This window comes from Neoarius graeffei, chromosome 3, assembly GCF_027579695.1.
Source record: "Neoarius graeffei isolate fNeoGra1 chromosome 3, fNeoGra1.pri, whole genome shotgun sequence".
Taxonomy (NCBI): domain Eukaryota; kingdom Metazoa; phylum Chordata; class Actinopteri; order Siluriformes; family Ariidae; genus Neoarius; species Neoarius graeffei.
In genome coordinates, this window is record NC_083571.1 from 60,685,097 (window position 1) to 60,699,803 (window position 14,707).

Here is a 14,707-nt window from a genome sequence, read left to right on the forward strand (position 1 = left end):
ACACACAGATTCAAGGAACATTTAAATTTATTTATTCCTCTCTTCTGTTCAAATTTATATGAAATGGTTGGACTAAAGAAAAGAAAAGAAAAGAAAAGAAAAGAAAAGAAAGTGGGGTGTTTCTGTGTGACTCCATCCAGGCTGGCATGCAAATGAACTGACGACATTTCAAGTGTCAGATCAACCAGCCTATCAGGGCCCCACTCACACAACCAAGTGAAATACGGAAGAAACCAATAGATTATGGAGTCAACTGAAAAAGTGATGATCCACATATACATCATGTTCTGTATTCATCTGACTTGTCATAAACAGTACTTGTAACTCAAAAATATTTTTCATTGTCTTGGCTTTCGAAACACATCATGATCATGACATTTGAGAAGTACAGAGAGACATTTTTGGACATCGTATTACTCCATAACATTGACATTACACAACATAAAGAAAGATAATTTCTACATGAATCATTTATAATGTATCTATTAAGCACTTCACTCAGCAAAGCAGTTCATAGGTAATATGCATACACTGTGATTTTCATTCAGAAAGTTTCACACAGGAGCCCAGCTCAACCAATCAACATGTCGCTCTCGGACGCATGCTTGTTCTTCAATTGGTTCAGCTCCCGTGGTCTACCCCTGGCAGCAGACCTTCTACCATCTTCCTTCGTCACAGTTATCATCATCATCATCTTCATCATCCACCTCCTTGCCTGTCATTATCTGCAAAAAGATATAATGTCATATGAGATAGAAGGTGCTGTTCGTCGTAAATCTGGGTGTGTCTCACATTTCTTTATCTTTATTTGCCAAGTCTGGTATTTAGCTAGCTGTGTGTGTTTTAAGAAGAAGAAGAAACCTTTATTTGTCACATGCACACTTCAAGCACAGTGAGATTCATCCTCTGCATTTAACCCATCTGAAGCAGTGAACACACGCACACACACTCAGAGCAGTGGGCAGCCACACCAGAGCGCCCGGGGAGCAGTCAGGGGTTCGGTACCTTGCTCAAGGGCACCTCAGCCCAAGGCCACCCCACGTTAACCTAACTGCATGTCTTTGGACTGCATGTTTTTGTGTATAATACTGTACACTTAGCGGCATGCCATGATCAGAAAATAATCAATGATTAATAAATAATAAATCAACAATAATATTTATTAAATAATTTTATTCCTGGCGGCACGGTGGTGTAGTGGTTAGCGCTGTCGCCTCACAGCAAGAAGGTCTGGGTTTGAGCCCTGTGGCCAATGAGGGCCTTTCTGTGCGGAGTTTGCATATTCTCCCCGTGTCCACGTGGGTTTCCTCCGGGTGCTTCGGTTTCCCCCACAGTCCAAAGACATGCAGGTTAGGTTAACTGGTGACTCTAAATTGACCGTAGGTGTGAATGTGAGTGTGAATGGGTGTCTGTGTGTCAGCCCTGTGATGACCTGGTGACTTGTCCAGGGTGTACCCCGCCTTTCGCCCGTAGTCAGCTGGGATAGGCTCCAGCTTGCCTGCGACCTTGTAGAACAGGATAAAGCGGCTAGAGATAATGAGATGAGGTGAGATGAATTTTATTCCTCTTGTACCACAGTAATTTGCTAACAATGACAATTTCTGATAATTAAAAACTTGATGTGGCATGTGTTAATCATTTATAGTATACCGTGTCCAAAGAAACAGCTAGTTCCTGTTATCATTTAGTTGCACTATATGGCCAAAAATATGTGGACACCTAACCATCACACCCATATGTGGCCCTTCCTCACACTGTTGCTACGTACAGTTGTCTAGAAAATCTTTGTATGCTGTAGTATATGGATTTGTCCACATTCAGCCACAAGAACATGAGTGAGGTCAGGTACTGATGTTTGGTGAGGAGGTCTGTCATGCAGTCAGCACTCCAATTCATCCCAAAGGTGTTCAGTGAGATCAGACGAGATCAAGGTTTTGTGTAGGACACTCAAGTTGTTTCATTTCTAACTTGGCAAACCATGTCTTCATGGACCTTGCTTTGTGTACAGGGGCACTGCCATTTTGAAACATGTTTGTAATACAGTACTATTAAGTTATGCTTGTGCAATAAAATAGAAAACCCAAAACTCAGAATGGAGTATTTATTGATGAGTTGGCTGACCAGAGAATTTTGGTCTCAGACTCATCTCTCCCAAAACTTATGGCAACAAAAATCAAAGGAACATGAAATAAGCAGAAACTGCAAGCTGCACCAATGGACTCGAGGTGTGTTTTATAGTGAGACATTGTAAACAAGTGTAAACAGTGATCAGGAAGTGGTTCAGACAAAGACAGAGCGTGAACCTCATAGTTTTACCTTATATTCATATTTCTGTCATGAACCTAAAATGCTTTTTGAGTAATTTGTTGAAGAATATAGCTTTAAAAGAATAATCTAATCTGAGTCTGATTCTGTTTGAATTGAGTAATATGGTTAAACTTAGTTAGCAAGATTACAGCAAGGAACAGCTTATAAAATAAAGATTTATAGAATATAAAATAAAGGCAGGAAATGAAAAACTCACCACAGTGAAGTTTGGCTTAAGTTTATACCAAGTCTCGTGTTTCACCAGAAGATTAAAAATAACACCCAGAGAAGGTTCTTCAAAATGGAGAGAGTGGAACAGTCGTTTCCTTTTATTCTCGAGCACGGAAACCACCCACTATACAGCTGTGGTCCTTTTCAAATGTGGTCAGGGATTGCCATGGAAAGGAAAGTGAAACTTAATGATAGATTCTCCTTGAATGCAAAATGAATTCTGCAAGTACTGTCTTTGTTGCTTTTTTTCACTACTCCCACTTAAGGTTGCATTTGCACCTACTTTAATACTAAAACATGAACTTTTTTATAGTATGTTGCCATGTAGGAATCATGTGGTCATTCCCAGTGTCCCCCTGATACTGAATCAACATGAGGGCTGAATCCAAATACTCATAATCCCATACTATTAGTACTCACAAAGCAGTATGAAGGGTGTCTGAATATTCATAGGCATTTAATAGAAGCCAAATGCTACCTGGATCAGGATCTACGGCACCTGTAGTATGCAAATGTACCACACTACGCTATCCCATAATTCAGCTGGAGTCTCCAAATAACCAAATTCCCCACTTGTTTGGATGTCACTCTGAACTATGACTTTCAGTGTTGTTACTGACAGCATCTGAGCAGAATATTACATAAGAGAGCACTTTTCAGATTAAAAAAAAAAACATAATGAAGGCTGCTGGGTTTTGGTGCAACATGAAGACGCGAGTGTGTCAGTCAAAGTGTCCAGAAGAACTGTGGCTGGTTCTGTAAGATGCTCAGTAAAACCTACAGCTCATTGTACCTGAGACTACTATTTTTTTTAAGCAAAGGGTCGTCTCACACCAAATATTGACTTTATTTCATTTATTATGGTTCACTGCTGTTTATAGTATTTTTTTTTTAATTGTTGAAATATTTAATTTCATTATTTTTAAGCCACTTTTGGTTTTACAGCGTTTATTTGAACAGGTTAAAGAAAAGAAAAAAAATCATTAGAAAGAATGTGTGGTGGGAGGTTTCTGTGTAAGTCCATCAAAGCTGGCATTCCGGTCAGCATACTACGCTTCAGGCGTGCAAGTAAAAAAAACAACAACAACTGATGTTCTGAAAATGTGTGGTGTTTGGTAATAGAATGAAAATGAATGGTGTAAAGTCACAATCATCACAACCAGATGAGCCAATCTATGATGGACCCCACCAGTTACACAACCAAGTACTTTAGGAACATAACAGCACCAATATATATAACAACACCAAATGATCATTAGATTGAATGTTTTGTCAATGTACATAATGTTAATTCAACATCGTACAATCAAAACATTACTTATTTTTTATTTACAAAATGTAAATAAGTGTATATGGGGTATCTGCTGGACTGGAATAGATATTATGGAGTGACAAAGCTAATATATATCTTTGTCACTCCATAAAATATAGTACTATATAATATATAATCTATACATATAGTACTGTAAGCCTGATGGCAACTCAACAACCGCTGGCAACAATTTTTCTACTGCAGTGATCATTAGTATAAGTTGTTGTAGGATTGTATTCTTTACAACTACTGCTGCTCACTTATCCTAAAGTAAATAAGATACACAATCTACAACTGTTAAGACACACATATATACTGAAGACAAAGTCAAGGCATATAGATGAACCTCGAGTCTGCCTTATTCAACATTAACTGTGTATTCATAGAAACACCATCAGTATTACATATAAAGATACTGGCTCATCATTAAGACCAGTAAGTAACCATTTGCACATATGGTATGCACTACACTAAAATAACAGTATTATGCATAAAGAACAAATGGACCAAATGAGGCTTGTCTATTTTCCTGATTTCTGTGAAAAATGCATGTTAAGGAGATTACATGTTATGGATTTCATTCTTAGGCCTGACACAAATTTTACAGGAGATTACAGTATAGGGTTAACATGCATTAGAGATTCTTTTGGAAGATTCTTGATAATTAATTCATTCAGTTCAGTATCTTCTTTATCCTGGTCAGAGTCGGAGTGGATCCAGAGCCAATCGCAGTAGCATTGGGTGCAAGGCGGGGCGAGGAATCCGTGTCGGAGTTACATCCATTCGTTCATCAATCGAGAATATACAAGCCCATCTGTTTGGATTTCTTACCTCCACCAAGGAGGTTATGTTTTCGGTAGCGTTGGTTTGTTACCTCCGCCAAGGAGGTTATGTTTTCGGTGGCGTTGGTTTGTTTGTTGGTTGGTTGGTTTGTCTGTTAGCAACATTACGGAAAAAGTTATGAACGGATTGCTCTGAATTTTTTTCCAGAGGTATGACTGGGCACAAGTAACAATCCATTAAATTTTGGCGGTGATCCGGATCACCGTCTGGATCCCGGAATTTTTTAAAGGATTCTTGGTGGAAGTCTGCACTCTCCGAGTGCTTTTCTAGTTTGTTGGTTTGTTGGTTTGTCTGTTAGCAACATTACAGAAAAAGTTATGAACAGATCGCTCTGAAATTTTTCCCAGAGGTGTGACTGGGCACAAGTAACAATCCATTAAATTTTGGCGGTGATCCGGATCACCGTCTGGATCCCAGATTTTTTTAAAGGATTCTTGGCGGAGGTCAGCACTCTCCGAGTGCTTTTTTCTTTCTTTTTTGGCAATAGTGTTTCAGACAGAAAACACCATAGCCTACTTCTGCATCAGCAGATATTACAGTAACAGGGTGAATAGCACCGTGTCACATCCCCTTTCAGATTGACAGGAGCTTTATTTTATGCCATTATGGCAAAGAATATTGCTTGTCAACGCTCAAGAACCATACTCAACCATGGTATGGAAGCAACTGATATATTGGTTCCGTTTTTCAATCAGTTCCCAGGTTCACCCTTGGCAGCAAACCTACATATTTTTGTCCTTGTCATTATCATCATCATCGTCATCTTCCCCCTCCTCACTGGTCATTATCTGCAAAGATAATATGAGTCAAATCAGATCTCTGTTACACTGTTGTGTATGAGCTGCAGTATGAAAAAAAAACAGCTTATTGGCTTTAGATGTCTCAGAAGAAGTGCGTGTTAGCCTTCACCCTTTTCAGTTGATAGAGGAGAGATACGTACTGTAGCTGATGCTTGGGAGCTGGCAGAGGAACAAATTAAGGAGGAAATGGGGTAAATATTGTTATGATCTCATTTAAAAGTAAATACTTGCTTTTAAAAGAAATAAGCAATATTATTCAGGAGTGTTACATTTCACAGTATAATAACAATCTAAAGATATCATGCTTATCATTGATTTCATATACTATTCAAATTATATATGTCATTTTTTTTCCTTTGGTGTATTTAAGTAATTTCTGTTTTGTTTTTCCTTCCCCATTTTTGCAACTTGTTTGTTGACTTTGACTTTTCTGATGACAAAGCACTTCTGGAACTTACATCCAGAAGTGACTAAAAATTGCAAATGTAAATGTAAAAACAGCATAGAAGCAGAATAAAAATTCAGTCTGACAGCTCAAAAAATATCGTGAATTAAAAAAAGAACAAAATGTAAAACTCACCTCTCTGTAATTCTGATTGTGAGCCTGTTTCTCAAACTGTCTTGTGTCTTGCGCACCAGAAAAGTGACGTTAATACCCAGAGCACCTTCTTCAAAATGAAGACACACACAGTGTCAGTCTTCCTTTTATTCCTTTCCACAAGAACGTAAAAACCACCCACAGTTGCTCTAAAAATGGAACAGGAATGTGGCTCCGAAAGCAACTCGACCAGTTCGAAATGAATTTCCATGTAAAGGAAAGTGACAGATTGGTTTCTCTTTCTGTTTACACCTATCTCACTTTTTGCATAATGCCTTCTGTAAGTCAAAGAACATCATTGTCTTTTGTGTTGTTTCTCCAACTTGTAGTATTTCATTCATCTTTTCATCATCAGTTACATCTTTTCTTGTGTGTGCTTTTACCGTATTTTCTGGACTATAGAACGCACCTGTATATAAGCCGCATCCGCTCTATTTAAAAAAAAATAAAATTAAATTAAAAAAAAGATATACAAGCCGCACCGGGCTATAAGCCACAGATATCTATGTTGAAAAATTAGATATTTACTGCATGTACAGAACGATTTTGTACTGTAAATGTACACGGCAGCAACTTTGCTGATTAAAACGGAACAGAACCAAGAGAAAATAACCGGTATTTATTTACCTTCATTTCTCCTGTGTTTGAAACCACAAGTCACTTTAATCATCTTCGCTGAAACCCATGAAGTCGTCTTCTTCATTTGTCGTGCGTGTTCTATCTGCTAAAGATCTGCTAATTCTTCTTTGCATTGATTTTTCGTCTCTCTTATTTTTGATTCTACTTCCGGTTAGAGCGCCCCTAGGGGCGGAAGAAAAATCCACAGAATAGCCGCACCTTTGTATAAGCCGCATGGCTCAAAACCTAGGAAAAAAGTAGTGGCTTATAGTCCAGAAAATACAATCGCAAACTGAAACTAGGCTTATCAGTCATTTTAACATATTATAGACCTTCTGAACTTATCCTGCAAATGATTCTTTTTCTGCAGTCATTCCACTTGGACAATGACATCACTATTGCATGGCTTTACATTAACTTTTTTGCTCAAAATAACATAAAGTAGAACTGTACTTTATGTACTTTATAAAGTACCGAAAGTACAAAAATAACATTCAGTACAACTGAACTGATTCTAATATTAAAAGTCCAATTCAAAACATTTATCATTGAAAAACATTTGATGTTTTGATATGCAAGTATTATGTGTATTATCAAGTATTATTATGTATATTATGTATTATCTATTAATAGTGTGTGTGTGTGTGTGTGTGTGTGTGTGTGTGTGTGTGTGTGTGTGTGAACATGTGTAGAGAGAAACATTAATGTCCTCATTACATTCATCATCAGATGAGCCTGAATGGTCCATGAAAAATGGTCTTCGTGACCTGAGGCTTCCAGCAGGCCATAAGTTGATAGCTGGGGTGAGATCAACTTCTTTCCAATCGCGTGAACGTTTCTAAACAGCAGCTCCATCCTCTCCAGCTCAGCCGACTTCATGACAGCCAGGGACTGAAAGCAATGCTGTCCTGTAGTGACCAGCCGTCTTCACCTGTTTTGATGTTATAGTACCAATGTGTGCATTTGACTTTTCGTGGTCCTTTATAGTTTCGAGTTTAAAATTACTGGTGCCCGTCTTTGCCAGACTTTCTACAGTCTTCGCAGTACAGGGTATTTTCGGTTTTGCTGTTGTTAAAACAAAGTATGGTGAAGCAGCTTTTAGCTACTATGCAGTGCAGCTATGGAACCAACTGCCACAGGACATTAAAAATGCTCCTGCTGTTGGCAGCTTCAAATCTAGGTTAAAGACCAAGCTGTTTTCAGATGCTTTCTGTTAAATAATTAATATTGTCTTCTTTACATGTTTTATAATCTTTACTGGGGCGGCACGGTGGTGTAGTGGTTAGCGCTGTCGCCTCACAGCAAGAAGGTCCTGGGTTCGAGCCCCGGGGCTGGCGAGGGCCTTTCTGTGTGGAGTTTGCATGTTCTCCCCGTGTCCACGTGGGTTTCCTCCGGGTGCTCCGGTTTCCCCCACAGTCCAAAGACATGCAGGTTAGGTTAACTGGTGACTCTAAATTGACCGTAGGTGTAAATGTGAGTGTGAATGGTTGTCTGTGTCTATGTGTCAGCCCTGTGATGACCTGGCGACTTGTCCAGGGTGTACCCCGCCTTTCGCCCATAGTCAGCTGGGATAGGCTCCAGCTTGCCTGCGACCCTGTAGAAGGATAAAGCGGCTAGAGATAATGAGATGAGATAATCTTTACTTTTACAGTCTCTGCATGTTTCAAATTTTACTTAACTTTTATTCTATTTTATTCTGCTGGGTTCCCCCCCCCCATTTGAACTTCTACTTCATTTTATTATTTTATTTCTACTATTGTTTAATTCTTATTATATTTCTTCCCATTTATTATATGTAATTTTATTCTCTATTGTTTACTGTTTTGCTTTTACTTCTGTAAAGCACATTGAACTGCCACTGTGTATGAAATGTGCTATATAAATAAACTTGCCTTGCCTTGCTATGAACTAGCCAATCTCGCCCGAACTTCCATTTGTCATTGAACTGTCTTATCTTCCTATTAGCGTCTTGTTCATCTCCATGGCCGTAGTCAGCTATGAGGCCCCCGCGGTCCGGACCTCGGTCATTTTTAAGAGCTGAAAATACATTTGTACGCTAAATATTCAACTGGATAAAAAAATAAAGAATAACATTAAAACGTCTCTGTAAAAAGTGCATTGTTAATTATGTTAAACGTTGATTCTGTCTTCTGTGTCTGTTTCGTGTGCGTGGCTCTGAGACCAAGAACACAAAAGCGAATGAGCGCGCGACTCGGGGGAGGAACGCAGTGCAGCAGACATGGGGTTTTCATGGTAACCATCAGCGCACTTTTATCAAGCAGTTCAATTTACATTTTCGAAGCAGCACAGTTGTAGCCAACCTTGTTTGTGATTTTAAAAATAAATCATTCAATAAGCCAAAGCAATAGAGTGGAAAGTTTCAACTTGTGTTTGCCTTGGATAACTTTGCCTAAAACATGGTGGTGTATACTGATTTTTTTCCCAGAAATTTTTTTGTGTAGGTGTAACGGATGCCAGATTGTTAATGTATCTTAGTTCCATAGGCTACATGGTGAGGATATCTTTTGTCCTCATTGCTTGGGCCAGATCAAACCATTAAACAAGCTTAAATTATTCTTACTCTTGCCACATACATTATTTTTTTTTTCAAAACTGATGATATTGAGTTCAAACACCATTAAAAGTAATTTCAGGAATAGATCTCTTGTGTGGCATGTAATTCACCCCTCTCATTTAAATACGGCGAACATTTTTCGGCACGTGCTTTGCGCATCATGGACCTCGGTGATTTTAAAATGCTGCCTCCGGCCCTGCTCATCTCTGCCCCTTTTTCCTGAGCAGCAGAGTTTGAAACTCCAGCTATTGAGGTATTTCACCTGACGTCACAGGGTCACGTGACACCCCGGTGTCCACCGTTTTGGATGGCAAGCTAGCTAATGTCAACAACAGTAGCTGGTATGTTACTGTAGCAATGTTTACGTTCAGTCATTTGGATGACTGTTAAAACCTTTCAGTCTCAAGTTTTTCCTTTACTGGATTTACTAGTTTACTGAGCCAGCCAGCCAGCCAGCCCCGGAGCGCTAGCTAGCTAGCGCCAGCCAGCCAGCCCCGGAGCTCTAGCTAGCTAGCGCCAGCCAGCCAGCCCCGGAGCGCTAGCTAGCTAGCTAGCACTAGCCAGCCAGCCCCGGAGCGCTAACTAGCTAGCACCAGCCAGCCAGCCCCGGAGCGCTAACTAGCTAGCGCCAGCCAGCCAGCCAGCCCCGGAGCGCTAACTAGCTAGCGCCAGCCAGTCAGCCAGCCCCAGAGCACTAACTAGCTAGCGCCAGCCAGCCAGCCAGCCCCGGAGCGCTAACTAGCTAGCACCAGCCAGCCAGCCCCGGAGCGCTAACTAGCTAGCGCCAGCCAGCCAGCCAGCCCCGGAGCGCTAACTAGCTAGCGCCAGCCAGTCAGCCAGCCCCAGAGCACTAACTAGCTAGCGCCAGCCAACCAGCCAGCCCCGGAGCGCTAACTAGCTAGCGCCAGCCAGCCAGCCAGCCCCGGAGCGCTAACTAGCTAGCGCCAGCCAGCCAGCCCTGGAGCGCTAGCTAGCTAGCGCCAGCCAGCCAGCCCCGGAGCTCTAGCTAGCTAGCGCCAGCCAGCCAGCCAGCCCCGGAGCGCTAGCTAGCTAGCGCCAGCCAGCCAGCCAGCCCCGGAGCGCTAGCTAGCTAGCGCCAGCCAGCCAGCCAGCCCCGGAGCGCTAGCTAGCTAGCACCAGCCAGCCAGCCAGCCCCGGAGCGCTAACTAGCTTGCGCCAGCCAGCCCCGGAGCGCTAACTAGCTAGCGCCAGCCAGCCAGCCAGCCAGCCCCGGAGCGCTAACTAGCTAGCGCCAGCCAGCCAGCCAGCCAGCCAGCCCTGGAGCGCTAACTAGCTAGCTAGCGCCAGCCAGCCCACCCCGGAGCGCGCTCAGTAAACTAGTAAATACAGTAAAGGAAAAACTTATAACGGGCCATGTCTCAACAGACTAAGAAGTTATTTCAATGACATTTTGTTAGAACCTGTGTCTGTCTCAGTTCAGATGCGTTGACGTAAGAGCGCTCTGGAGCAGGGAGGGAACGAACCACACGAATTGAATCAGTCTGGTTTATTCGTGCACTGCTCGGTGATACATAGAAAAAGCAGGGTTTATATACATAAGAAGCTTGCGTGACAAGATAAGTAGAGGCCCGAGGGCACAAGGTGAACTCACCAAATAAGGAGTTGTTTTATTATACATGAAAGAGCAGAATGTACACCCCCTAGAACAGGAGGGTCCAGGAATGTGGTTTCAGTGAAACTAGAAGGTACAGAGAAAAGCAAAAAAGTATGTTCTCGCGGCTATGCACGTTTACCAGGATGTGAACAGGTCATAAGTTCAGTACAGCTATGCACGAGAACACACATACAATCTTACAATCCCCTCTTTTATACTTTGTTTACAGAGTATAACTACAGTTTAGACTCTAACGTATTGACAGACATAACAAGACTGATTAGTATGTTGTTTAGCAGTCCAATTGGCAAATTGCCAAAAAACGTTGTCCTCGTGGCTGGCTTGAGCGGGATTCCCTGCTCCAAGCACCAAGACCAATACCAGAAGGAAAGTCATACTGGTCACTGACTTTGTTCTTTCTGTGTCCACAGGATGTAGATGATTGAAGGTAGCCCAGGCTCACGTGTCTTCCAGATTCCTCAGTTCAGAAGTCTGCGGGACGCACCGACCATCCCCTCTTTGTAGATCAGCCGAAACCGGATCACTCCGGATGCTGGAAAGGGGATCCCTGAAAAGGCCGTCAGCTATTGTCACAGCAACTTTCTGAAACACAAAAACCTGTTAAGCATCAACAATATAGATTTCTATTACATTGGAGCCTTCTTTATTCGACTGGCATGAATCCACTGTGGAAAAAGGTCAGTTAGTACAGCCGTTCGAGTTACAGCGAGCACATCCGTGGGTTCACTGTAGGGTGGTTCCTCTAGAGGAGTGCCTAATTTAGCGAATTTCTTTACCAACACTTTATCCCCTACCTCAAAGGGGTGAGTGGGTGCCTCAGGAATGGGAGGCTTTTTGGAATTTAGTCTCGTCCAGTACTCATCCAACACCCGCATGAGACCCACGGCGTACTCACTGAGATGTACATCAAGATCACTCGTTCCTATAGCCTGCATACCTCTGCGCCAGGGTGTAGGAAAAGGCCGGCCCATCACGAGCTCGTACGGAGACAGGTTGTCGAGGGCCACTTGAGCGGTCATTCGCATGTCAGCGAGGACTAAGGGTAAAATTTGTACCCAGTTTTTAGTACCAGCTTCTTGCATGGCTTTACGCAGCTTACCCTTGATTGTTCTGTTTGCGCGCTCCACAATGCCGGAGGATTGTGGATGGTACGGGATGTGGAAACGCCAATGGATCTTTAAGTCTTTACACAGTTCTTGTGTCACCTTAGAGGTGAACGGCGTACCTTTGTCAGAGTCTATCCCTACCGGGAGACCATAACGCGGAATGATTTCTTGCGTCAATTTGTTTACCGCCGTGCGAGCGTCTTCTTTCCCGCAAGGGAAAGCCTCCACCCATCGTGAAAATTTGTCGACCATGACCAAGAGATACTTAAAGGGGCCCTGTTTTGGCATGTGAGTAAAGTCAATCTGCCATTCCTGGAACGGCGTGTCAGGTATGGGAAGGTGCTGATGTACCGCGCCTGGTTTAGATGGATTATTCTGTGCGCACGTTAAACATCTGTCTAGAATGTGATGTACATCGGTGTGTATTTTGTCGATGCAAAATATTTTGGATAAATCCTCCACTACCCCCCTTCGTCCGCGGTGAGTGGGACCATGAAACTCGCGGACGAGAAAGGGAGTACAGTGACGAGGTAAACAAAGACGGCCCTGAGCATCGATCCGAACGCCGTCAGACGGCTGCGCGCCGCATGAGTCCCAGAAATGGTTGTCTGAGGCCGAAGCGGAGGCCTGGAGGGAGATCAAGTCAATGTCCGGAAGAACGGCACTAATCATACGGCTGGATGAGACCAGGGAGAGAGTAAGCGAAGGCGGAAAAACACCGGAGGCAGCCGCGGCTTTGGCAATGCGATCGGCGAGAGAGTTTCCCCTGATCTCAAAAGAGTCCCCAATACAATGAGCACGAGTCTTAACAATGGCTAAAGAGCGCGGGAGAAGACACGCTGTAATAAGATCAGTAACAAGCGAAGAATGAGAAATGGGCTTACCGTCTGCAGTGGTGAACCCACGCGAAGCCCAAATCCGACCAAAGTCATGAGCAACGCCGAAAGCGTAGCGTGAATCAGTGTAGATAGTGACGTCTGTGTCCTGGGCGATAACACATGCACGGGTTAGAGCGTATAGTTCAGCAGCCTGAGCCGAGGAGAAAGGAAGAGAAAAAGCTTCAACAGTTTCATCAGGAAGGCGGCACACAGAATAACCACACACGAAAACGCCGTCAGAGGGGCGTGAGCACGAGCCGTCCACAAACAGCGAATCACCTGAAAGTAACGGGGTGGAGCGTAAGTCGGGGCGGATACTTGTCTCGAAAAGAATGCTAGAAATGCAGTCGTGTGTTTCAGAAGGAAGAGAATCATCCTGTGAATTGAGGAGGCGCTGAAGCGCGTGCGCGAGAGAATCAAAGGAGGAGGAGGGCTTAACAGTAAGGTTTTCGGTGGCCAAAAGAATAGACTCGTATCCAGAGCGACGCTGCGCAGATAAATGCTGGGTACTGAGGTTCTTTAAAACGTGCACTACATCATGTGAGGTGTGGAGAACGAGCGGGTGAGACAAAACCAGCCGTTCAGCGTCCGTGACCATGACAGCACATGCAGCCACCGCCCTGAGGCAAGCAGGGAGACCCTGTGCCACAGAATCAAGAGTTTTAGAGAGGAACGCACAAGGCCGCATACCCCCCCCGTGCTCCTGCGCCAAAACCCCAGACGCAGTTCCCTGCTGGTTGCACACATATAAATGAAACGGCAAACGGTAATTCGGAAGTCCGAGAGCAGGGGCCGAGCATAAAGCCTGTTTCAAGGCCCTGAAGGCCGTCAGCATCTCATCAGACCACACCAGGGGCTGAGTCAAAGGGTCCGAGTGCAGAATTGCAGAGCGCAGACACTTGTCATAGGTGGAACAGTCAGGAATCCACTGGCGGCAGTAATTGATAAGTCCCAGAAAAGCCATGAGGGCGTGTTTCGTGGCAGGCACCTGAGTGTCTAGGATGACCTGCACACGCTCGGGGCTGAGCCTGCGGGAGCCCTGGGAGAGATCGTGACCCAGATATCGAACAGTGGGGAGGCAGAACTGAAGCTTAGTTCGTGAGACCTTGAAACCTTCTTGCGCCAGAAGAGAGAGGAGAGCGAGTGTAGCTGTAGCGCAAATGTCCTCGTCCTCCGCCGTTACCAGAAGATCATCCGCGTATTGGAGCACGGAGGAGCCCGAGGGGAGGCACAAACCGGCCAAGGCGTCCCTCACTACGGCTGTAAAAACCGCGGGGGAATCGACATATCCTTGGGGTAACCTGGTCCATGTGTACTGCTTTCCCCTGTGCGTAAAAGCGAACAGGGGCTGCGTGTCGTGGCCCACAGGGACGCTGAAAAAGGCAGAACAGAGATCAATTACAGAGAAAAAAGCATGTTCACACGGAATCGAGGCCATAAGAGAGGGAACGTCTGGAACTAATGGGGCGACTGGGATAATTAACTCATTAATCTTACGCAAATCCTGGGTGAAACGCCACGTGCCGTTGGGCTTCTGCACCGGATTCACTGGAGTGTTATAAGGGCTGACACAGGGAACAACCACACCTTGCTCTAGGAGAGAACACAGAACATCATCAATGCCAGACAGTTTAGCTGGGGAAAGGGGGTACTGTTTTACATATACTGGCGAAGAGTGTTTAATGACCGCCTCGTAAGGGGTACAGTTAACAAAGCCCACCTCGTCCTTATGTTCCGCCCAAAGAGAAGCTGGAAGGTCAGAAAGAGAGGGTGTGAGGTGGGTAACGGCACAAGCAGCATTGA

At 43.9% G+C, this 14,707-nt stretch overlaps 1 protein-coding gene and 1 long non-coding RNA gene across 3 annotated transcripts; both read right to left on the reverse strand.

Annotated features, from left to right (window-relative positions):
• Positions 1 to 9: 9 nt before the first annotated feature.
• LOC132883431 (uncharacterized) lies at positions 10 to 6,332 on the reverse strand. 2 transcript variants are annotated; one of them, XR_009654324.1, is made up of 4 exons: positions 6,074 to 6,332; positions 5,603 to 5,652; positions 2,525 to 5,481; positions 10 to 725 (listed from the first exon to the last, which is right to left on the reverse strand). It is a non-coding gene; the product is annotated as an uncharacterized LOC132883431 (long non-coding RNA). The 2 variants fall into 2 exon arrangements; XR_009654323.1 differs by having other exon boundaries at positions 5,634 to 5,652; positions 6,074 to 6,331.
• A 4,382-nt stretch (positions 6,333 to 10,714) lies between these two features.
• LOC132883434 (protein NYNRIN-like) lies at positions 10,715 to 14,066 on the reverse strand. The gene is made up of 2 exons (XM_060917070.1): positions 12,911 to 14,066; positions 10,715 to 11,467 (listed from the first exon to the last, which is right to left on the reverse strand). Exons 1-2 carry the CDS (start codon positions 13,866 to 13,868, stop codon positions 11,379 to 11,381), a joined length of 1,047 nt encoding a protein of 348 aa, XP_060773053.1. The 5' UTR covers positions 13,869 to 14,066; the 3' UTR covers positions 10,715 to 11,378.
• Positions 14,067 to 14,707: the final 641 nt, after the last annotated feature.